At 46.7% G+C, this 23,891-nt stretch overlaps 2 protein-coding genes across 2 annotated transcripts; both read left to right on the forward strand.

Annotated features, from left to right (window-relative positions):
- Positions 1–974, forward strand: LOC132251692 (olfactory receptor 14A16-like). Its single transcript, XM_059731639.1, has one exon. It carries the CDS (start codon positions 7–9, stop codon positions 961–963), a length of 957 nt encoding a protein of 318 aa, XP_059587622.1. The 5' UTR covers positions 1–6; the 3' UTR covers positions 964–974.
- Positions 975–8,177: 7,203 nt separating this feature from the next.
- On the forward strand, positions 8,178–12,640 carry LOC132251853 (olfactory receptor 14A16-like; the record flags this gene model as incomplete). Its single annotated transcript, XM_059731771.1, has 2 exons — positions 8,178–8,199; positions 11,745–12,640. Coding segments are annotated over exons 1-2 (918 nt in total), but the record flags the coding sequence as incomplete, so codon positions are not given.
- Positions 12,641–23,891: the final 11,251 nt, after the last annotated feature.

Here is a 23,891-nt window from a genome sequence, read left to right on the forward strand (position 1 = left end):
AGGAAGATGTCCAACTGGACCACTGTAACTGAGTTCCTCCTCCTGGGCTTCTCGGACACTCGGGAGCTGCAGATCTTACACTTTGTCATCTTTCTGGCAGCGTACCTGGCAGCTCTGGTGGGGAACCTCCTTGTTATCACTGTTGTAACTACGGACCACCACCTCCACAGCCCCATGTACTGGTTTTTGGCCAATTTGTCCATCCTTGACCTTGGCTCCATCTCTGTCATTGTCCCCAAGTCCATGGCCAATTCTCTCTTAAACACCAGGACAATTTCCTATGCTGGATGTGTGTCCCAGGTCTTTCTCTTCTTCCTCTTTTCTGCAGACGATCTTGCATTCCTCACCATCATGGCATATGACCGGTACGTTGCCATCTGCAAGCCACTGCATTATGAGATAATAATGAACAGGAGAGCTTGTGTCCAGATGGCTGCCTGTGCTTGGACTGCTGGTGTCATGTACTCTGCAATGCACACTGGGAACACCTTTAGTCTCCCCTTCTGCCACTCAAATATCATCAACCAGTTCTTCTGTGAAATACCCCAGCTGCTCAAGCTCTCCTGCTCCGACACATACCGCAGGGAGCTGGCAGCTGTTGCCTTCAGTGCGTTTTTATGTTTAGGTTGTCTTGCTTTCATCACTGTGTCGTATGTTCAGATCTTCACCGCGGTGTGGAGCATCCCCTCAGAGCAGGGCCGGCAGAAAGCCTTCTCCACGTGCATTCCTCACCTTATCGTGGTCTCCCTGCTTCTTTCTACTGGTGTTTTTGCCTACACGAAGCCCGTCTCGGACTCCCCGTCCCCTCTGGATCTCCTGGCAGCTGTTCTGTATTCTGTGGTGCCTCCATTGATGAATCCGGTCATCTACAGCATGAGGAACAAGGAGATCCAAGCTGCCCTGAGGAAACTGCTCCACAGGTTGATCCGCTCCAAGAACAATATGTCCATCTTTCTTTCATGACTTTCATTTTCTTATATTTTCCTTTTCTAATTTACACATGAAATTAGTCTTTTTTCATCGTATTGTGTGAATCTTGCATATTTAAAATAAAGTTGGTAGGTTAATTCTGTAACTTTGTAAGGTCAAAGACTTGAATTTTGTCATTTTGGTTGACACTGTTGAAGTGGGAAAGTAATGTTTCATGTATCAATTTTACTGTCTTTGCACCATCTAAAATATATCCCATCAATTGCAAGATAATGAAGAATTAAAGAGTTTTGTTTACTAATTGGTGAAATCAATTATTTGGCTGACAGACTATACAGGCAAATCTCCAGATGGTGTGCAACTGGAATGAAATGTTAGTACTTTAGGGGGCAGGAATAGAGTTCAGATGGATGCGGATAGATTGGGAAGCTGGGCTTGAAACAATAAGATGAAGGCCACGAAATAAATGCAACTTGCTGCACATAGGGGAGAAGAATCAAAAGCACAAATACAGCCTGGGTTAAAATTCCTGGGTGGTATCATGGTTGAAAAGGTGCATCACAGACTCAATATGAACATGGAATTTTATGTAGCTACAGAAACATTAATGCAGTTTTGGGCTGCAACAACCGGAGTATTAGATGTGAAACAGGGGTGTAGGTTGTAGTCGTGTGTGTCTACGGACACAGGCAGACCAGGTTCTTTGTGTGAATTGCATACCTTTCATTACATCAACCTAAATAACTGGAAAAAAAAAAATTCTTAGCAAGCATTCGGGTTTAATGACAAAGTGAAGATTTTTGTTAACCAATTGGTGTAATCAATTATTTAGATGACACAATATACAGGCAAATATCCATTTTCTGTTTAGCTTGGACAAACTGCAGACACCTTAGAGGATAGGAATAGAATTTGGATGGATGTAGACAGGTTGTAAAGCTGAGCTAGAGACCACAGGATGAAGTCCAAGGCAATAAATGCTACACCTACTGAAGAATAATTAAAAGCACTAATACAGCTGCTATTATAAATATCTGTGTGGCAGCATTGTTGAAAAAGACCCGGTGGGTTTGGTGGATCACGGACTCAGCATGAGTCAGGAATTTGACATAGCTACAAAAACGTGAATGCAGTTCTGGACAGCAATAACAGACGTATCGATGTAAAATAAGGGAGGTGATAGGACCCCTGTACATGATGCTAGTTAGGCTACTGTGTGATTATGGGCTCCACATTTTCAGAAGGAATATGGAGCAGTCAAAAATGATAAATGGTTGAAAGGCAAGCTATGCAAGGGGAAACTGAGAGAACTAAGCATCTTTAGCTTGCAGAAATGGCAGTTAAGAGGGAGATCATAGCAGGCTTCAAATATCTGAAAAACTGCCATAAAGAAGAGGGTGAATAACTGTTCTCCCTTACTAAATAGGGAAGGATGGAGGGGGTTGGGCCATATGACCCTTAGGGGTATTTCCAATGCTATGATTCTATGATGATGCTCAGCATTATTGCTTCTGCTCTAGACTCACAGGTCCAAAGATCTGCATTAAGCTATGCATGCATGAGTAAGGACTGAAGCTTCAATATGCGTAAGGTGTTTGTTGTGGGAGACTCCCTCCTGAGGGGGACGGAGGGGCCAATCTGCCACCCTGACCCCTTAGCCCGGCAAGTCTGCTGCTTCCCAGGGGCCCGCATCCGGGACATTGCAGAGAGGATCCCCAAGCTCCTCAAACCCACAGACCACTATCCCATGCTCCTTATTCATGTGGGCACCAATGACACGGCTCGGAGCACTCCCAGCCAGGTCATGAGGCGGTACAGGGATTTGGGAGCGGGGCTTAAGGGTCTGGGGGCACAGGTGGTCTTCTCGTCGATCCTCCCAGTCTCAGGCTATGGGCTGAGAAGGGACAGAAGGATCTATGTGGTCAACCAAAGACTGCGGCGCTGGTGTCATCAGGAAGGCTTTGGCTTTCATGACCACAGCCCGCTCTTTGGCGAGAGAGGCAGCGAGCTGCTGGGAAGAGATGGTCTCCACCTCTCTCCCCTAGGGAGGAGGCTCTTCTCAGCCAGACTGGCTGACCTGCTCCACCGGGCTTTAAACTAAGCCCGTTGGGGGACGGGGGGACTACCGCCACTGCTGGCCCGCTGAACAATCCTTGCAAAGCCAGCGGATCACGGCACTCAAGGGAGCCCACCCCAGCCCCAGCCCTGGTAAAATCTGTGGGCAAGGAAGGAGCCCCCCAGGGGGCACTTGCCTGCCTGTACACAAATGCCAGGAGCCTGGGGAATAAGCAGGAGGAGCTCATCCTCCTGCTCAGTGCAAACAATTACGATGTCATAGGGATCACGGAGACCTGGTGGGACTCCACCCATGACTGGACCACGGGAATAGATGGCTATACCCTGTACAGGAGGGATCGTGTAGAGAAAAGGGGCGGGGGTGTAGCTCTCTATGTTAAGGAAAGCTACGTGTCCCTGCAAGCCGATATTGGCGACCAGGGTGGACGGCTGGAGACCCTTTGGGTTAAAATCCGTGGGGAACACGGCACAGGGGACACAATGGTGGGAGTCTATTACAGATCTCCCACCCAAAGTCCTGAGCTAGACCAGGAGTTTGCCCAGGAACTGGCTGAGGCAGCTTGCTCCAGGACCATGGTTGTCATGGGTGACTTCAATTACCCGGACATCTCGTGGGAGGATCGCTCAGCAAAATATAAGCGGTCGCAGAACTTCCTCTCATGCGTGGATGACCTCTACCTGACTCAAGAAGTCTATGGGCCAATGAGAGGCAAAGCGCTCCTTGACCTGATGCTGGCTACTGGGGAGGACCTAGTCGGCGATCTAGTGATCGATGGGAAGCTGGGTGACAGCGACCACGAGCTGATCACCTTCACCATCCGCCGAAAAGCTGGCAAGTCGGTCAGCAACATGCAAGTCCTTGACTTCAGGAAAGCCGACTTTGACAAGCTCAGGAGGCTTGTCAGTGAGGCCCTAAGGGACTGTGACCGCAGGGAGAGGGGAGTTCAAGAAGAGTGGTTGCTCCTCAAGGGAGCGATCCTCCATGCACAAACTAAGTCTATTCCATCTCGGAGGAAAGGCAGCAAGAGGGCACAGCAGCCCCCCTGGCTCTCCAGGGACCTAGCAGACCTCTTGAGGCTAAAAAGAAAGGCCTACAAAGGATGGAGGATGGGAGTCACCTCCAAGGAGGATTATTCTGCACTGGTCCGGTCCTGTAGGGAGCAGACCAGGAAAGCCAAGGCTGCAACTGAACTCCAGCTAGCTTTGAGCATCAAGGACAATAAAAAGTCCTTTTTCAGATATGTGGGGAGCCGGAGGAAAAGCAGGGGCAACGTTGGACCCCTGCTGAACCAGATGGGGCAACTGACAACTGACGCCCAGGAAAAAGCCAACCTATTAAATAGGTACTTTGTATCGGTCTTTCATCAGCCCCATGGGACACCCGTGCCCGCTACAGGGCCGGGAAGTCCGGGTGAGGGTGATCCCCTGCCCTCCATTAATGCTGACTTTGTGAAGGAACATCTTGAGAAGCTGGATACCTTCAAGTCAGCCGGCCCTGACAATCTTCACCCCAGGGTACTCAAGGAGCTGGCGAGCATCATAGCCCAGCCTCTAGCATGGATCTTTGAACCTCTTGGCACTCTGGTGTAGTGCCCGAAGACTGGAAGAAGGCCAATGTGGTGCCTATCTTCAAGAAAGGGAGGAAAGTGGATCCGGCTAACTATAGGCCCATCAGCCTGACTTCTATCCCGGGGAAGATCTTAGAAAAGTTTATTAAAGAGGCCATCCTTAATGGACTGGCCGACGCCAACATCTTAAGGGATAGCCAGCACGGGTTTGTTGCGGGTAGGTCTTGCTTGACCAATCTCATTTCCTTCTACGACCAGGTGACCTATCACCTGGACAAGGGAGATGAGATTGATGTCATATATCTTGACTTCAAAAAAGCCTTCGATCTGGTGTCCCATGATTGTCTCTTGGAGAAACTGGCCAATTGTCACCTTGGGTCCCCCACGATCCACTGGCTGGAGAATTGGCTCCGGGGTCGGAACCAGAGGGTAGTAATTGATGGAAGTCACTCATCGTGGTGTCCTGTGACCAGTGGGGTCCCCCAGGGCTCTCTCCTTGGACCCATACTGTTCAAAATCTTCATTAATGATGTAGACACTGGAGTCAGAAGCAGAATGGCCAAGTTCGCCGATGACACCAAACTTTGGGGCAAAGCATCCACACCAGAAGACAGGCGGATGATCCAGGCTGACCTGGACAGGCTCAGCAAGTGGGCGGATGAGAATCTGATCGTGTTCAATGCCGATAAATGCAAGGTTCTCCACCTTGGGAAAAAAAACCCGCAGCATCCTTATAGGCTCGGCAGTGCTATGTTGGTTAGCACTATGGAAGAAAGAGACTTGGGGGTCATCATTGACCACAAGATGAACATGAGCCTGCAGTGCGATGCTGCGGCTAGTAAAGCGACCAAAACGCTGGCTTGCATCCATAGATGCTTCTCAAGCAAATCTCGGGACGTCATTCTCCCCCTGTACTCGGCCTTAGTGAGGCCGCAGCTGGAGTACTGTGTCCAGTTTTGGGCTCCACAATTCAAAAAGGATGTGGAGAAGCTTGAGAAAGTCCAGAGAAGAGCCACGTGCATGATCAGAGGTCAGGGAAGCAGACCCTACGATGACAGGCTGAGAGCCCTGGGGCTCTTTAGCCTGGAAAAGCGCAGGCTCAGGGGTGATCTGATGGCCACCTACAAGTTTATCAGCGGTGACCACCAGTATGTGGGGGAACGTTTGTTCACCAGAGCGCCCCAAGGGATGACGAGGACGAATGGTCACAAACTACTACAAGACCGTTTCAGGCTGGACATAAGGAAGAATTTCTTTACTGTCCGAGCCCCCAAGGTCTGGAACAGCCTGCCACCGGAGGTTGTTCAAGCGCTTTCATTGAACACCTTCAAGATGAAACTGGATGCTTATCTTGCTGGGATCCTATGACCTCAGCTGACGTCCTGCCCTTTGGGCGGGGGGCTGGACTCGATGATCTTCCGAGGTCCCTTCCAGCCCTAATGTCTATGAAATCTATGCCCCCTAACAGTTGTTTAACCTACATTTAAACTTTAGTTTCAGTTAAAAGCAAGTGAGGTAAAAATAGGATAATGAACTTCATGTGTGCACAGAGTAGGTTTTTGAAAACAAATTGGGAGGATGTTAGGAAAGTAAAGAATATGTCATTACGAATTCAACCACAATTACGCTATTTCAAGTCACTGATGTCAATGCCACTGATAGTGATGTGAACAGATAATTAATCAATAAAATGTGGGCGCCGGCTCAGGTAGGAGAAGGGTATATATGGAAATACTTACACTGGAATCATTCCTAGTTCTTGGTGCCAGATTCTACTTCACTTTATGAGACGAAACTGCGTATACGCAGCCACACACGTACAGTATTTGGCATTCGCACACAGTTTGGGCTTTCATTTCACTCTGTGATGAAACAGAATTGGCTGCCATTAGTACCTAGTGTAGGACCTTCCTAGTCTTTAGTCCTTGCATGCCTTCACACCCTGCCTCTCTCAAAGCCGACCTGCTGTACCTTGGATTTAATACTCTTTGGTTAAGTGGAAGAACAGCACCTATCGGAATAGCTGTTGCTCTGACTAGCAATAAAAGCCTAGGGCAAACGCTGGATAGAATAAGCAGAGAGCCTCTGGAGGAGTTGGGTTGAGGACCTCTAGACAGTGGCAGTCTCTGTAAGACGTTGGATCAGAAAGCTCAGACAGTGGCTGAGAGAATTTATTCAGTTCATAGTCACAGCTGAGGCTGGGGTGTGTGTGCGTGTGCGTGTGTGTGCATGTGCGCGTGTGCGTTTTGGGGTGGGAGGGTGAGGGTTATCAGCTGAGAAGAGTTCAGATGGGTGGGATGTTTTGTGGGTCCTGTCATTCCTTGTCTAGGGCTTGCTTTAGGAGAATAGCAATCAGCAGGTCTTTGAACGGACGTGAGCAGGGGCAACTGCTTTGCCACTGTTCACATGGGCTGGGTATGAAGAGGTAAGCCAGGTATGAAAAGAGTTGCTCCAGCCTTCTTCCCTGAGCCCGTCAGCCTCATTGCACATCAAGTAATCTGTATCATTCACACAGAAATAGAGCATGAATGGAGACCTCAGGTGTTAAAGCCAGGGACTGTTCTGGTCTCTCAAGACAACTGGTGGGATCATGATCTGTCTCCAGTTCCCTATGTCTGCATATGGGCATCTTTACACATGCTCTGGGGCAGGGGGAAGAGGGTGCCATTTTAATTAGAGCAGGTCTTGGAAGCCACTCTATTTAAAAAGACTGCAATATCTCATGTACCGAAAATCCCATGCTTCAAAACTGTGGCCATGTTGAAAGGCACGTTTATTGGGTAGATGCAATATTTTTATTAGACCAACAAAATCAATGGAAAAATGTTCTTTGCAAGTTTTTGAGCACTGTCTCCACCGCACTCCCCTGCAGGTGTCCCACCTGGACTGGGAGCAGATCCTGGAAGAAAGGACCTGTGCACCACGACTGCTGTTCCCTCCTGAACCTGGCACCCTGTGGAACCAGAGCCCGCACCTGGATTGGGGCATGGCCAGCATTGGGGCTCCCTTTGCCTGGGTCTGTTGGGGACAGTGGCAGCAGCAGAAGGGGATGCAACCACGGGGCACATTTAAGGTCCTTGTTCCTCATGCTGTACATAACTGGCTTGATTAGTGGATCCAGCACAGAACAGAGAATGGCTTCTATGAGGTCAAGAGCTGATGGGGAGCTAGAGCTAGGTTTCATATAGGGACAGGTACCCATGCTAATAAGCAAGGAGACAGAATGAGGTGAGGAAGGAAGGTAAGAAGTCTTTGTGCTGTCCTTGCTCAGATGGGCACCGTGTTGACTATCTGACTGTATGATACAATTATGAAAACAAAACGGGTCTAAAGTTATGCAAACACCAACAGCAATTATTGCCAGCTGTGAAAAGGTACAAGTCAGAGCAAGTGAGCTTGATTAGCTGAGGGATTTCACAGAAGAACCGGTTGATGATATTAGCTTGGTGGAAAGATACACTAAAGATGTTACCAGTGTGTAGGACACAAAATAGAAAACCACAAATCCATGCACTGGTTTCCATTTAGATGCAAGCTTTCCAGTTCATGATTGTCTCATAGTGCAGTGTTGTGCAGATGACAGTGCACCGATCATATGCCAAGATGGCAAGGAAAGGGAAGTCAGGTGCGAGGAAGAGAAGAAGAAAAGGACTTGGACGACACATCCAGCACAGAACAAGGACCTGGTGTTCAGCAGAGAATTGGCTAAGGATTTCGAGGTGGTGACAGAGATCGTTCCAAGGTCTGGGAAAGAAAGATTCATCAGGAAGAAGTGCATGGGGCTGTGGAGACGGTGGTCAAGAATGATACCTGTGATATCAAGGAGATTCCCAATCAGAGATGCCATCAGAAAGTGCTGGTTCCACATTGGGAAAAGAAAACACCCTTTTTTCTTGAAGGTTGCAAGGAGGGCTCATGGGATGTCTCTGTAACTCTATGTAATGGACACATCGATATGATAAGGAGGGAGATCACCAACATTTTCCACTTTTAGGCCAGACTGACCAGCTCAGGGGAAAACTAGGCTGATACCAAAACCAGGTGACTACTACCACTTTCCCCCAGTGCTGCTTCTTTTTGCTGCCCAGCTGCAGTACCGCACCGCGCAGGGTCAGAGAAGGCCTGTGTTACCAAAAGCGGCCAAAGACCTTCCTCCACAGGGTGGATACAATGGGGTCATGGGCTCTAGGTTGCCAACTGCTGTGATGAAGTCCAGACAAGACTGATAAGGTCAAAATGAAATATTTTGGGACTGTTTGGTTCATAAAAAAAAAAAAAAATTAAAAATCCCAATTTGGGGACTGGGAAATGTTGATATTTTTAAATTTCTCCCATGATGGGATCATTGTTTTTGGCTATGGGAACATCCATGAAGAGAGTGAATTCCAAACACCATAAAACTTCTAGCTGCGGGACTCCAACCAACCCCTGTCCCAAGTGGGAGCTGCCAGGACAGTAACGCAGCATGGAGGCTGAAGCACAGAGACACATATGGTCACGTCAGGCTCTGGCATCTGGCAGGTTCAGATCAAGAGAAATCAGGTCCATGAACGGTCTCTGATCCCTTGATGCTCCTTGTGCAGCCTGCCTGCCTGGCATGGGCTGTACACAGCTTAGGACTGGGCTGGGATGCGCGCTACATGCGGCACGTGCGCCAGATCAGCCCTGCGTACTGGACTGGGGTTTTTCTGGATTGGGCTCGTTGACCCACCCTGCATGCAGGATGCAGTGTGCACAGTCAATGGGTGCATCTCCATGTCCGCCCCACTGGGCAGTTGTTACTGTGCAGACGTTTAGTACTAGCTTTAGCAAGTGCTAAATGAATGCTCAGTACCTGCCAGGACTGCAGAGTCCTGACAGCGCATGGATCGTTTCCAACCCTACTGCACACTAGCAATACATGAATGCACAGTAGCTCATTGCTACCTCTTATTAGGTAGCAGTGGTGGTGACACGGCTAGTGCCCGCCAACACTACGTTCTCACAGTGATAATCTACATCATCGTAGCTCATCACTACAGTGATGCAGCATATTGTATAGATGCGCCTAGGCTGGCACAAATACTACATGCGGTATGAACCCCAGACTGGAACTGCATCCTGTCCGTACCATGGCTTCCAGGCTGGCCCCAAGCATCTTATGTGCATGATGCTGGGGCTGGTTTGTGTTGCATGCGGCGTACAGGGACAGAGCTGTACAAATGCTGCAAACTGCACATGTAGCCGATCCAGAACGCAAGCTGCATGCAGTGCCTCCGCTAGGCCACCCCGTGGGCTTGATCTGTCATAAAGGGGGCATCTGTGTATGAGATCCCTTTGTTTAAGGGGAGCTGGGATCCTGTGTGTATATGAGTCAGGGAAAGCGGTCTGAGGGGCTGTCACATTTCATAGATGCATAGACATTCAGGCTGGAAGGGACCTCGGAAGATCTTCGAGTCCAGCCCCCTGCCCAAGAGGCAGGAAATCAGCTGTGGTCAAATGATCCCAGCAAGATTAGCACCCAAATTTCTCTTGAAGTTGTTCAATGTAGGTGCTTGAACCAGCTCCGATGGCAGGCTATTCCAGAGCCTAGGGGCTCCAACAGTAAAGAAATTCTTCCTTATGTCCAGTCTGAAACGGTCTTGCAGTAGTTAATAACCGGTCGACTTTGTCATCCCTTGGGGCGCCCTGGTGAACAATCGTTCCCCCAGATACTGGTGGACACCCCTGATAAACTTTATAGGTGGCCACCTGATCACCCCTGAGCCTGCACTTTTCCAGGCTAAAGAGCCCCATGGTTCTCAGTCTGTCATTGTAGGGTCTGCTTCCCTGACCTCTGATCATGTGCGTTGCTCTTCTTTGGGCTCTCTCACGACAGTATATTCAGAACCAGGAGCCTATTAATGATTACTGAGCTAATATTTTGTTAACATGATGCCTTGCTATGGGGCATTGCAATGGGGAATTATTTGTTTTTTGCACCTTACAACCTGACTTTTATTCTCATGTTATGTTCTCATGCAAAACTGCATAGCAACTAATCCAATGGCAATCTCTTGCCTCCCTGCATCCTAAGGTGCCTAGTCTGGCTCAATGGGACAACTGAGAAAGACAGAGAAGCTCAGGGCCTTCTCGGAGATACCATAACTTGTGTTGTGAGGGAGATTAAAGCACAGCACAGCTGTGCTGTTCTGCTAACATCTGTACAGCTCGGACTGTTTACATCTGGGCTTTCCCTTCTGAGCTGTGCAGGACTCCAGGGAACGAGTCCCAGGAGCCTTCAGAAGGAAACTACTGAAAAATTGCCGTCTTCCTTCACTCCTTTTCTACAAGGCAGGGTTGAAGTCAGCTGTGCATTCAGAAACCTGGTTGGATTCACTCCAGTCGTTCAGTGACAGAGGGAGCAGAGAAAGACCTCTGAGTTAGCTGTGCTTCTGGGGACCCAGACTAGCGGTTGGTGCAGAGGAGAGCTGAGAGATCAACTGGACAAGAGCAAAGGATCTCGGCAGGGGAAGCCTGAATGTGACACAAGAGATGAGGAAACTTCCACAAAAACAATTTCAGTAAGTTTTCTGCATTGGTGAAGTGTCCTGTCTTAGTAAGATGCAGAGGAGATATTAAAACATTAAAAGTTGGAAAACCTAGCTACAGAAATCATTCTGCATTTTCTGTATAATAGATTCAAAGCTACAAGAGCAAACAAAGATATTTTCAATGTTTTTGCTATAAATGCAGATAATGTTACATAGCATATTGGAAGTAGGGTGGGAAAAGGAGAGGGGTGGGATTGGGACCACTAAGGAATTAATCTTTTTTGTATAATATCTTTTATTTCATACATGTTTGTTTCCAGCATACATTTTCTAGGTGAGATCTATTGAAAGCAATAGACTTTCAGATTTAAAGCAAAGGAAATGAATCCTGAGTTGTGGCTGGGTTAACATTTTCTTCACTTTCTAAAGGAATATCAAAATATTTTATTTTATGTAGGGTCTTGCCATGGAAAAATCATTTATTAAAATCAAGTATATCATAGGAAGAAAACTGGAATATTTCCATTCTTAGCATGAAATTTGGAGACATTATTGCTGGGAATATCAAAGCCATTGAGTTTGTTACTCTCCTCCTTACCACTGCCCTTGTTTTATTGTACCCAGGACTTGCACAGTGCCCTGGGAAGGAAGATGTCCAACTGGACCACTGTAACCGAGTTCCTCCTCCTGGGCTTCTCGGACACTCGGGAGCTGCAGATCTTGCACTTCGTCATCTTTCTGGCAGCGTACCTGGCAGCTCTGGTGGGGAACCTCCTTGTCCTCACTGTTGTAACTAAGGACCACCACCTCCACAGCCCCATGTACTACTTTTTGGCAAATTTGTCCATCCTTGACCTTGGGGCCATCTCCGTCATTGTCCCCAAGTCCATGGCCAATTCTCTCTTAAACACCAGGACAATTTCCTATGCTGGATGTGTGGCCCAGGTCTTTCTCTTCTTCCTCTTCTGTACAGCCGATCTTGCATTCCTCACCATCATGGCATATGTCCGGTACGTTGCCATCTGCAAGCCACTGCATTATGAGATAATAATGAACAGGAGAGCTTGTGTCCAGATGGGTGCCAGTGCTTGGGCTGCTGGTGCCATCAACTCTGCAGTGCACACTGGGAGCACCTTTAGTCTCCCCTTCTGCCACTCAAATATCATCAACCAGTTCTTTTGTGAAGTGCCCCAGCTGCTCAAGCTCTCCTGCTCCGACACATACCGCAGGGAGGAGGCAGCTCTTGCAATCAGTGCGTTTTTAGCTCTAGGCTGTTTTGTTTTCATCGTTGTGTCGTATGTTCGGATCTTCACCGCGGTGTGGAGCATCCCCTCGGAGCAGGGTCAGCAGAAAGCCTTCTCCACCTGCATTCCCCACCTTATCGTGGTCTCCCTATTTCTTTCCACTGCCGTCATTGCCTACACGAAGCCCATCTCTGACTCCCCGTCCCCCCTGGATCTCCTGGCAGCTGTTCTGTATTCTGTGGTGCCTCCATTGATGAATCCTGTCATCTACAGCATGAGGAACAAGGAGATCCAAGCTGCCCTGAGGAAACTGCTCCACAGGCTGATCCGCTCCAAGAACAATATGTCCATCTTTCTTTCATGACTTTCCTTCTCCTATATTTTTCTTTTCTAATTTACACATAAAATTAGTCTTTTTTCAAAGTATTGTGTGAATCTTGCATATTATAAATGAAGGTGGTGGGTTAATTCTGTAACTTTGTAAGGTCAGTGACTTGGATTTTATCATTTCGGTTGACACTGTTGAAGTGGGAAAGTAATGTTTCACGCATCAATTTTACTCTCTTTGCACCCTCTAAAATATATCCCATCAATTGCAAGATAATGAAGGATTAAAGAGTTTTGTTTACTAATTGATACAATCAATTATTCAGATGACAGACTACACAGGCATATCTCCAGATGACGTGAAACTGGAATGAAATGCAAACACTTTAGGGGCAGGAATAGAGTTCAGATGGATGCAGATAGATTGGGGAGCTGGGCTTGAAACAATAAGATGAAGGCCACAAAATAAATGCAACTTTATGCACATAGGAGAGAAGAATCAAAAGCACGAATACAGCCTGGGTTACAATTCCTGGGTGGTATCATGGTTGAAAAGGTGGGTCACAGACTCAATATGAACATGGAATTTGATGTAGCTACAGAAACATTAATGCAGTTTTGGGCTGCAACAACAGGAGTATTAGATGCAAAACAGGGGTGTAGGTTGTAGCCGTGTGGGTCTAAGGACACTGAGAACGAAGCATCTTTAGCTTGCAGAAATGGCAGTTAAGAGGGAGATCATAGCAGTCTTCTAATATCTGAAAAATTGCCATAAAGAAGTGGGTGAATAACTGTTCTCCCTTCCTAAATAGGGAAGGATGGAGGGGGTTGGGCCATATGACCCTTAGTGGTATTTCCAACACTATGATTCAATGATGATGCTCAGGATTATTTCTTCTGCTCTAGACTCACAGGTCCAAAGATCTGCATTAAGCTAAGTATGGCATGAGTAAGGACTGAAGCTTCAATATGCCCCCTAACAGTTGTTTAACCTACATTTAAACTTTAGTTTCAGTTAAAAGCAAGTGAGGTAAAAATAGGATAATAAACTTCATGTGTGCACAGAGTAGGTTTTTGAAAACAAATTGGGAGGACGTTAGGAAAGTAAAGAATATATCATTACGAAATCCACCACAATTATGCAATTTCAAGTCACTGATGTCAATGCCACTGATAGTGATGTGAACAGATAATTAATCAATAAAATGTGGGTGCCGGCTCAGGTAGGAGAATGGGATATATGGAAATACTTATACCGGAACAATTCCTATTACTTGGTGCCAGATTCTACTTCACTTTATGAGACGAAACTGCGTATATGCAGCCACACACGTACAGTATTTGGCATTCGCACACAGTTTGGGCTTTCATTTCACTCTGTGATGAAACAGAATTGGCTGCCATTAGTACCTAGTGTGGGACCTTCCTAGTCTTTAGCCCTTGCATGCCTTCACACCCTGCCTCTCTCAAAGCCGACCTGCTGTACCTTGGATTTAATACTCTTTGGTTAAGTGGAAGAACAGCACCTATCGGAGTAGCTGTTGCTCCGACTAGCAATAAAGGCCTAGGGCAAACGCTTGATAGAATAAGCAGAGAGCCTCTGGAGGAGTTGAGTTGGGGACCTCTAGACAGTAGTAATCTCTGTAAGACGTTGGATCAGAAAGCTCAGAAACAGTGGCTGAGTGAATTTATTCAATTCATAGTCTCAGCTGAGGCTGGGGTGTGTAGAAAGTTCAGATTTGTAGTGTTTCAGCAACTTGAGATTTTTCAAATCAAAAGCTCCTGGAGGCTGCACTTTTACACCAAATTATCCCTTCACCCCAGTACTGATAGTGCTTCTTCATAAAATGGTGATTTTGAAGAAAAGACACGTATTGTGAAAAGTATGTGTTTAGCAGAAGACATTTTTATAAGAAACTCTTTTTGAGGCTTAAATTCTATGCCCCACGGCAGAGATTCAGTCTTGCCCAGCAACACCAGAATTACAATCCCACCTCAGTCATTGCATCCAGATTTTGTTTTATGTGTGTGTTTGTGTATTTATATATATATATATAACTGAACTTATGCCCACAGATAAGGATTTTTGTGGAATTTCTTTATACTCAAAAACCCATATTCCCAGCAAGAATACTTTCCACTGACAATTTTACAGCACTTAAAGACAGACAGTACTGACCACTTGTTCCTGAGGTGTTTCTGATGTGAGATTCCCTCCTGTTATATTTGTAACTCTGATTCTGGCCATTATCCTCCTCCTTCCTTCACAGGCCTTGCACAATGTATTGAAAATGTCCAACCAAACCACCGTGACTGAGTTCCTGCTCCTGGGCTTTTCTGATATTCAGGAGCTCCAGATCTTACACTTTGTTATCTTTCTAGCAGCGTACTTGGCAACCCTGGTAGGGAATCTCCTCATTATCACAACTGTGACTCTTAACTATGAACTTCATTCTCCTATGTTCTTTTTCTTGATTACTTTGTCCATCGTGGACCTTGGCTCCATCTCAGTGACCGTGCCCAAATCCATGTCTAATTCCCTATTGAACACCAGGTCCATTTCCTACTCTGGATGTGTTATCCAAGTCTTTGGTCTGTTCTGCTTCTTGGGAGCAAATGTACCCCTTCTCACGGTTATGGCATATGACCGATATGTTGCCATTTGCAAACCACTGCATTATGGGATAATAATGAACAGGAGACCTTGCATCCAGATGGCTGCCTGTGCTTGGGCTGCTGGTGTTATCAACTCTGCAATGCACACTGGGAACACTTTTACCATATCTTTCTGCCACTCAACTATCAACCAGTTCTTCTGTGAAGTGCCCCAGCTGCTCAAGCTCTCCTGCTCTGACGCATACCTCAGGGAGCTGGTAGCTCTAGCCTTTAATGCGGTTTTAGCTTTAGGCTGTTTTACTTTCATCATTGTGTCGTATGTTCAGATCTTCACCACAGCGTTGAGGATCCCCTCGGAGCAGGGCCATCAGAAAGCCTTCTCCACCTGCATTCCTCACCTTACTGTGGTCTCCCTGTTAGTTTCCACCGGCGGCATTGCCTACACGAAGCCCATCTCTGACTCCCCGTCCCCTCTGGATCTCCTGGCAGCTGTTCTGTATTGTGTGGTGCCTCCATTGATGAATCCTGTCATCTACAGCATGAGGAACAAGGTGTTCCAAGCTTCTTTCAGGAAACTACTGCAAAGGTTTTGAGGAAACTACTCCAGAAATAATAGGTCCATCATTCTTTAGAATAGTGAGGAAGTGGAATAGACTTCCTGGGGAAGTCGTGGAGTCTCCATCATTGGAGGTTTTCAAACAGAGACTGGATAGGCATTCATCAGGGATGAGTTAGGAGTGCCATTCCTGCATTTGTACAGGGGGTTAGAGCACATGACCCTCGAGGCCCCTTCTAACCTTTTGACTTTATTATTTTAATATAATAAAAGACTTTGTCTCTGTCTGTCTGCAAAGACTTTGCCCTATTTCTCATGTGCCGGTTAGCTGGGCTGGCTGGGTGGTCAGGGGCAGGGCCAGCCGAGTTAAAACAGGAGCCTCTTTGCTTTGCCACCTTTTCCTGAAGCCCCTGGTGCGGTGGCTCCCCTCACCCCAACTCCACAGAAGCAAAAAAATAAATCAATTGACATGAGCACTTTAGATATGGTGGGGCCAGCTGAGGAAAAGTGGAAGCCCCTCTGTCATAGTGGGGCTGGAGCTGAAGCAGGCGGGGGAGCGGGGTTCGACTCGAACTGGGGGAGAGGGAAAGCAGGGTCTGACCCGAAGGGGGTGGGAGGGAGGGGATAGTGTGGGGTTGGACCTGAAGAAGGGGGAAAAGGGGAGAGGCGGGGAGCAGGGTTGGACCCAAATTGGGGAAGGGGAAACAGTGTTGGACCTGAACGGTGGGGTGGGGGGCAGGTTTGGACCCAAACAGGGGCAGAGGAGGGTGGGGCTGGGTTGGATACAAACTGGAGATGAAGCGGGGGTGGGGTCTAACTTGATCCAGTGGGGAGTGGGGAAACTAGGTTGGACCCAAACCAAGGTGAGGGGAGTAGAGCAGGGTTGGACCCGAATGGGGTGAGGCGGGGAGCGGGGGTGGTGTCAGACCCCCATCATTCTTGGTGGGCAATTTGCTAGTTATTATTTTAAATGAATTATTTAAAATTGGTGCATGCCAGCATATTGTTGGCCCTGCTGGCTACAGCATCGCACTGCCAGCTCATGTTCATACTGTGGTTAATTATTACCCCCGGGTCTGTGGTGGAAGTGATGGGGGATATTCAGTCCTGCTGCCTGATGAGAGGCAGCAGTTGCACAAGCACCCGTGTCACGAGTTTTGCCTGTCAGCGTCTAGGGGTGCAGGGCCCCAAAGCCCCCCTGCACCTATCTCCTTGCCAGCTGGCAGGCTTCATGGCCTCAGCAGGGGCTGGCAGGCTTGCAGCTTTCACCCTGCTGCGCCCTAACACAAACGGTGTCACCCATGTCATGAGTTTTGCTTGTCCGCAGCCTGAGGTGCAGTTCCCCCAGACCCCTACACCGATCTCCTTGAAACATGGCAGGATTTGTGACCTCAGCAGGGGCTAGCATGCCTGCAGTTTTGACCCCGCTGTGGCTTAACACATACACGTGACATGAGTTTTGCTCTCAAGACTTTGAGGCGCAGTTTCTCTGAACCCCCTGCACCTATCTTCTTGATTTTTGGGACACTTCTTGACCTCGGAAGGAGCTACCACTCCTGCAAGTTTCATCCAAATCATGCCATAAATGACAAGTTATAGCCTGTTTCAACCTTCCCCACTATATCCTATGGGCAAAATGTCGTAAGAGGGTTGAAACAGCCAAACGTTTCGACTGAATGGAACGGAACAGTCATTTTGACTCGAAACAGATATCAAAATGGAACACTGTTCCATCAAAATGCTGGTCGAAATGCAACGCTGCCATTTCGCACAGCCCTAATATTTAGTAGAACTGGATGTGGCTCATGATCTTTCGGGCCTGATCCCTTAGGGAAGGGACAGACTTTCAAAACGCCTGAGCCTGAATTGACCCAATCTTTGCGGGTTAGTGTAACCTGGCTGAACTAAATCAGTTTGTAACCCAGACAGACCTCCCAGAAGTGGCTCAGGCTAGAGCAGCCCTCCCTCACTTCCACAGAGCTGAGCTGAAGGAGGCATGGCCAGGCTCTGGCAGGACACACCGATTATTTCCCCCTGCTCCTGAGCTGCCCGGCAGGCATTGTTTGTCACCCTAACACCGTGTTTCTCAGACCATTAAGAAAACAAAGCCTCTCTCCATTAACTAATGCAGCTCTTCTTAAACAGCTCTTCCAAGGCAGGAAATTAAGCTACTTGTTGATTAGCTCCCAAAAGCTTGTCTGCCTCTGTCGTCTGTTGTAGATTCAGTCCTGTGGCTCTAGCAGTCAGCGGGCACAGGTTTCTTTCTTCTTAGCTCAAAAAAGTATATATAAAATTAAACAGCAATGCAGGTAGCAGTGTACGTCTCCAGTGCTACATGCAGTGCAGTATAGAGATACATGGGCTAGCTATAAATGAAGTAAGCAGGGCAGTGTGTCACCTTAGAGACTAAAGCAGAGAAGCATGGGCTTTTGTAGGCTACAGCCCACTTCATTAGATGCTATTCATATTTGTAGTACATAATGAAGTAGGCTGTAGCCTACAAAAGCTCATGCCTCTCTGAATGTGTTAGTCTATGAGTTGCCACACTGCCCTGCCTTCTGCCTAAGCTTCAGGCTAACATGGCTAACTACCTTGTGTGGTGGGCCAGGAGGAGGTGCTCCTGCACTGAGCCACACACACCACTGTGCCCAACCTCCTACCAAGCTCTGAGTGCCTCCCTGGGGGCACCTCACGTCTAGCCGACCCCCTTCCTGGAGCACACCTGCAAACTTGGGGTGATGCTGCCACCACTCAAGAGTCTCGGTCTGTGAGTGGCTCTGTGCTTCTTGAGGTACACAGGCTTTATAGACCTGAAGGGCGCTTGACCCACTGCAAGAACTTGGGGTGCTTCTTTTAGCCACAAGTCCAAATCGTAGCCTCCCTTAGTCAGCCAGAACAAGGGAGCACCAAGGCATAACCCAGTCCGTCTCTCAATAGGTCTCTCATGCCAAACTCGGAGGAGAAATTGTATTGGTACAGAAAGAAGGCCTGGGGTAAGATACAGGGTAGTGCAAGAACAAAAAATACCCTTAGAGCAAACAGTGCGGCTAGATAGCCTTTGATTACACAACTGTGTTACTGCAAACTATATATCTAGATAGGTTCCAGTAGACTACTCCCAAGTATCATCCAGAGGCTGGTTGCTTTCCTCTGGAGGCGGGCAGTTGCTTGTGTGTCCAGTTTCAAGTGACAAAGGGAGAGGGCTGCAGCATTCAGCTGCTCCTCCTCTCTCCCCATGAGCCCTAGGGCTCCAGCATGGCTCTGCCAAAGATGTTTCAGCTCAAGGTAGCTCTGCCCTCCTTCTTCATGGAGACCTCTTTTATCCCCTATCGTGACCTCATCACTAAGGTCCCACCAGGAGCAGCCCCACTGGCTAATGCCCAGTGCTTTCCAATGACATCACCTTTCCAGGTGAGGAAGCTAGTCACATGACCCGCAGTGGTGGGGAAACTTGAGACAAAGGGAACAGGTCCCCCCTCCCTCTGGCATGTATCCAGCGCAGGTTACAACTCAGGGTTACCTGAAGCAGATGGGGCTCTCTCGTACAACTAACTTGACTATGTTTGCACTACCATGCAATCTGCAATGCAGAAATATCAAAAGGAAATAAAACTCATAAGAAAGGTCCTTGGCATATTACATCTTTGAAGTCAGAGGCAGACTTGAGTCAGTGAATCCATGTGCACGCCAAAGACGGGAGGTAATTTTAGTATCCATATTCTAGAAGTGAGGAACCTTGAGACAGAGATTCCTTCCGAGGATGCAGAGTGAAAAGTTGCTCTGGGCATGTCTGCACAGTCCTCAGAGCAAGCCTGAAGCAACACTGAGAGTAAAACCTTGCTCACTCATTCCTGCTGAGCATGTGCAAGAGCCTGAGCCCTATTTCCAGTATCAAAAGAAGAGGACGGGGTGGGGGCAGGAAGGATGGGTGGCAGGGGGCAGCGATATGCCCATGGCCTAGCTCTGCCTCTTACTCCTAAGGCAGCAGAAGGGTTGGGGCCTGTGGCTTAGGACCTGGGTTTCTTACTTCCTAGCCAGTTGTCCTAATAGGGTTAAAACATGAGGAAGAGATTCAAAACCACTACACCAGTAGGTACCTGTGCAAGGTTATTCTGCTTTACATCAGGGAAAAGTAAAATCTTCAACTGTAAGTGCCAGAAGCTGCAATTACACAGCCGTTGACATGCCATCTAAGTGAGTAAAGAGACATAAATTTAGCCATAAGCTTTCTTTTGCCTACCTTCTAGGTGCCTGGCCTCTTACCCAGAATGCAAGTCTATTATAAAAGTACTAAATTAAATGTGCAGTAACCACTGTGCATTAATAATGTGTAGCCATGTCCCAGTGTGGCCTGTTTTGGTCAATGCTGTAGCACAACCTTTCTACAATTTGGACACGCACTGAGCAATAGTTGTATTAATCTATAGGCCTACAGCAGGTGGCCAAACTCCTTTTCTCCTGCTTAGGCTAACATTTGCCAAGCTGTTTAAGGGATGCGGACAATAAGCTCTCATTAGCTGTCATGGTACTTGGGCTTCCAACTCTCATAGGCATCTCAGAAAAAACCTTAGCTTTCACTGTAACAGCACATTCACTGCTAAAAACTGCATGAAGTTTAGGAGGCCTGCTGTATAACGCACTCCTCTACTTATACCCGAGACAAGGAGTCCTGACTTGTAGGTCTCATCACTTCTGATTTAATAACTAGGCACTAGCGCATTTTTTAATGGAGGACTCAACACAGACATCTCTGACTTCCCATCCTGAACCTGCCCTAACCCTTCAAACTCAACCCTCTACCATAGGTCACAGTGGAAGCCAGGACTCCTGGTAGAGAACACCCCCATTTCTAGGGGATGGCGTATACTCCTCTCCACAAGCTCAGTATGGATACCAGACTAGCTCTCTCCTGCGCAGGGACCTTGTTCTAACTCCTCATCAGACCCATAAAACAGGAGTTTGCTCCTCCACCCTCTTCGAAGGCTGGTCAAAGGCTGTAAATACCCTGCAGATATCCGTTCCCATCCTGAGAACTTTTCCAAGGTGTGTTGCTTCTGAGGGTGTTTAAAACTGGCTACTTAGATAATAATAGTAAAGAAGACCTGTAACTGAAGGCATATCACCAACATTTAAATAACTTCTTGAGACTGAATTATCATGGTCTACTAGGCTAGAGATTACAGGGATAAGAGTCAGAAGTTAAAAGTCAACAACTAAATGCGAAGCCAAGGAAAGGATTCAGGAATTATAAGTCAAGTTATGTTAGAAGAATAATTCACAGGTATACACCAAGAGCAAGCCAAACCAGGGTCAGGAAACAGTTCTGCATGAAAAATTCAAAGCTAAAACCTAGGAACAAATCAAAGGCACAATTAAGAACCAGAACAGGCATGGATGTTGCTAGAACAAAAGCTACTCGCAAATTGAAAATTAGGGCAATGACTAATAAGGCTCAGGTGCTGGAGGGGTTTCTTAAAAGCAGCCCCATAACCAATCAGAGGGGGTCAGCTGACTGTGATTAGTAGTAACTGGGTCAACTGCACTATAAAAAGGCTGTGGGTAAAAGCCTCTGTAAGCTTTACAGAGGTAGCTCACACTGCAGGACAGGGTCTTTACATGAGTGATCTGCCTTTCAGAGGTAGTAGCTTTATTCATCGTATCTAGTAAACCTTGGGAGGATTTTTAGCATCAGAGTTACTAGGAGGGTACTAAATAAGAGGAAGAATAGGGAAAGATGTCCAAGGCTTTACTGCTTGAAATTTGACCCACTTTCCTTGCCTCTTACAAAAAAAAAAAAACAGAAAAACATGAAGAGGTCTGAGATGGGACTGGCTAAGGATATATTTTTCACAGTCAGAGGCACCTACATTTGCAGTTACAGCCCAGGCTGGTGATATGAAGTAACAAGTCTTGGAGCATAAATTGTGCCGTGTTCTGCTAGAGATGCACGACTGATTCATAAGTGTGGAGGAAGGTGCCTTGTGATCCTCTTGACAATGCAGGAGAGATTTGGTTAGGTAGATAATGTTTAGTGTTACAGACTTTCTAAAAGGCTTGCCAAATATTGGCTGTGGTTTTTAGAGGAGCCTGGAGCTGTTAGCTGCCCACCTCCATTGCAAATCAGTGCAAACCTGTTCTCCAAGTCACTTAGGCTGTTTCAAAAACCCTAATTGGTCTCCTCCATGCTCCAACACCTGACTGATTTTAATCATTGCTTCTAGTGCAGGAAGCTTGCTTCCCAGGTCTCTGAAGGAGCTACAGACACATAGTGTTGGATTGATCTCAGTTTAAAATTCAAAAGTATGTTAAAGTGCAGAGATGATTTAGGATTTTATGAGCTGAGAAAACTCATCTATGAACACTTTGGATGCCACAGGAATGCAAACTTGCACTCCACTATCCAAGCTAGCCCTTAGCTCTCTAAGGACTAAGTTTGCAAAACTACATAGGTTTGCAATGGTTGGACTAAGAAGGAAAGGATCACTCAAAGCAGCTGTAATTGCCCTGATTACCTGATTCCTTTAAATGGCTAGCTCTTTCTCTCTCCTTCTCTCTGCACTTGACTTCCCATCCACTGAGCAAATCCAAACTAGAAACAAAACTGGAACTGCTTTCTTAGACCAGAGGATCCCACTTAGGTTTACATCCTTCTGCTTGCACCCCATGTCTATCTGCTTGCACAACCTTTATCTGTCTGAATGCATACCCCTTAGCTAATCATATGAAGAATGTCAATCAATCCAGACATCATAAAAGCTCACTAGAGGATTTCATTAGGAAGGGTTTGCTGAAGGAAAAACTCTAAAATGTAATGGCCTTTAATGTGCCAATGTAAGACTAAAAAATCTAGCAGCCTTTCCTGAAAAAAATCTAGCCTTACACCAAAGACATCAGTTGCTGGGAATCTACCTTTTACCTTGATAGTGTATTTCAGTGCTCAATCATCCTTTTAAAACACATATGCCTTATTTTTAATTTGAGTTTGTCTGAATTTAATGTCAGTTTTCAGCCATAGTTCTTCTGGATGGGTTTTTCTCACTGTTAACATTGCCTCCCTCTGATGGTGTTCAAATTCTGGTATCAAGCCTCTTCTCAGTTTTCTTATAAATGAAAGTGATTTCTCTCTCAAATGCAAATTTCTGGATAATTCTTACACCTGCTTTTCTATGCACTCTCTAATTTTTCACTACCCCTGCAAACAGCTAGCACTCGCACACCCTTCAGATGTTTTCAAAATCTGATCTACCTTTAATAACCTTTTTCTACTTGCAAATACAGCCAAGCATTTTAATTGATTCCAGCCTCTCTGCTTAAAAAGATAGCTTCTTGCTCAGTTCACCCATTCTCCATGTTGTATTCAGAGTGTGATTTTTTTTTTTTTTCTACACTGAATGATTTTTTTTTTTCTCAATTTAAGCATGCAGGAATAGGAGCCGGCATTACTCCATTTAACATGTATGCATATATGCAATGAAAATAAGTGTTCATTCATTTCCAGTCGCTCAGATTGGTCCAAATAGTTTGCATGAGGGTTACTGGGGGCTACAGTGGGAAGCAGGTAAATCTGCAAAGGGGTCACAGAGACCAGAGATGGCCATGCATATTCCTGCCCTGGAGTCACCACTGCAGAGAAGGAAGGCAATATGTTTGCCCGTAGAAAACAAAGTAGATTGTGTGGGGATGAGACTTTGTCCTCAGTACTGACTTTGTGAGTCTATAAGCAGGAAACTTGGTTGCTGGCAATGATGAAAAAGAGGAGGAGACACGGCTTTCTTGGATCTCAGCCTGAACTCACACTCTGGATTTGGACTAGCACAAAGGGCTAACAATGTATTTTCATTGATCACGTTTAAAGGATTTTAACATAGACCTCAGAGTTAAGTGATAGGTCATCTAGTCAACCAAGTATTGAAAGCCTTGCATTTGAAAGCTTTATTCCAATTGCGTAGTTGATCCAATAAAAGATACCAGCCTAAGAAATCCTTGCTTTTTGAACAAAAAAGCAGTTGCTCCAAATGGAAATGTCAGAAGTGTCTAAGAGAATTAGAAAGACGAGTTCTTT

This window comes from Alligator mississippiensis, chromosome 7 (genome assembly GCF_030867095.1).
Source record: "Alligator mississippiensis isolate rAllMis1 chromosome 7, rAllMis1, whole genome shotgun sequence".
In the NCBI taxonomy this organism is placed as follows: Eukaryota; Metazoa; Chordata; order Crocodylia; family Alligatoridae; genus Alligator; species Alligator mississippiensis.

Coding starts and splice junctions, on each gene's coding strand:
- LOC132251692 (XM_059731639.1), top strand. CDS start 7: ATGTCCAACTGGACCACTGTAACTGAGTTCCTCCTCCTGGGCTTCTCG.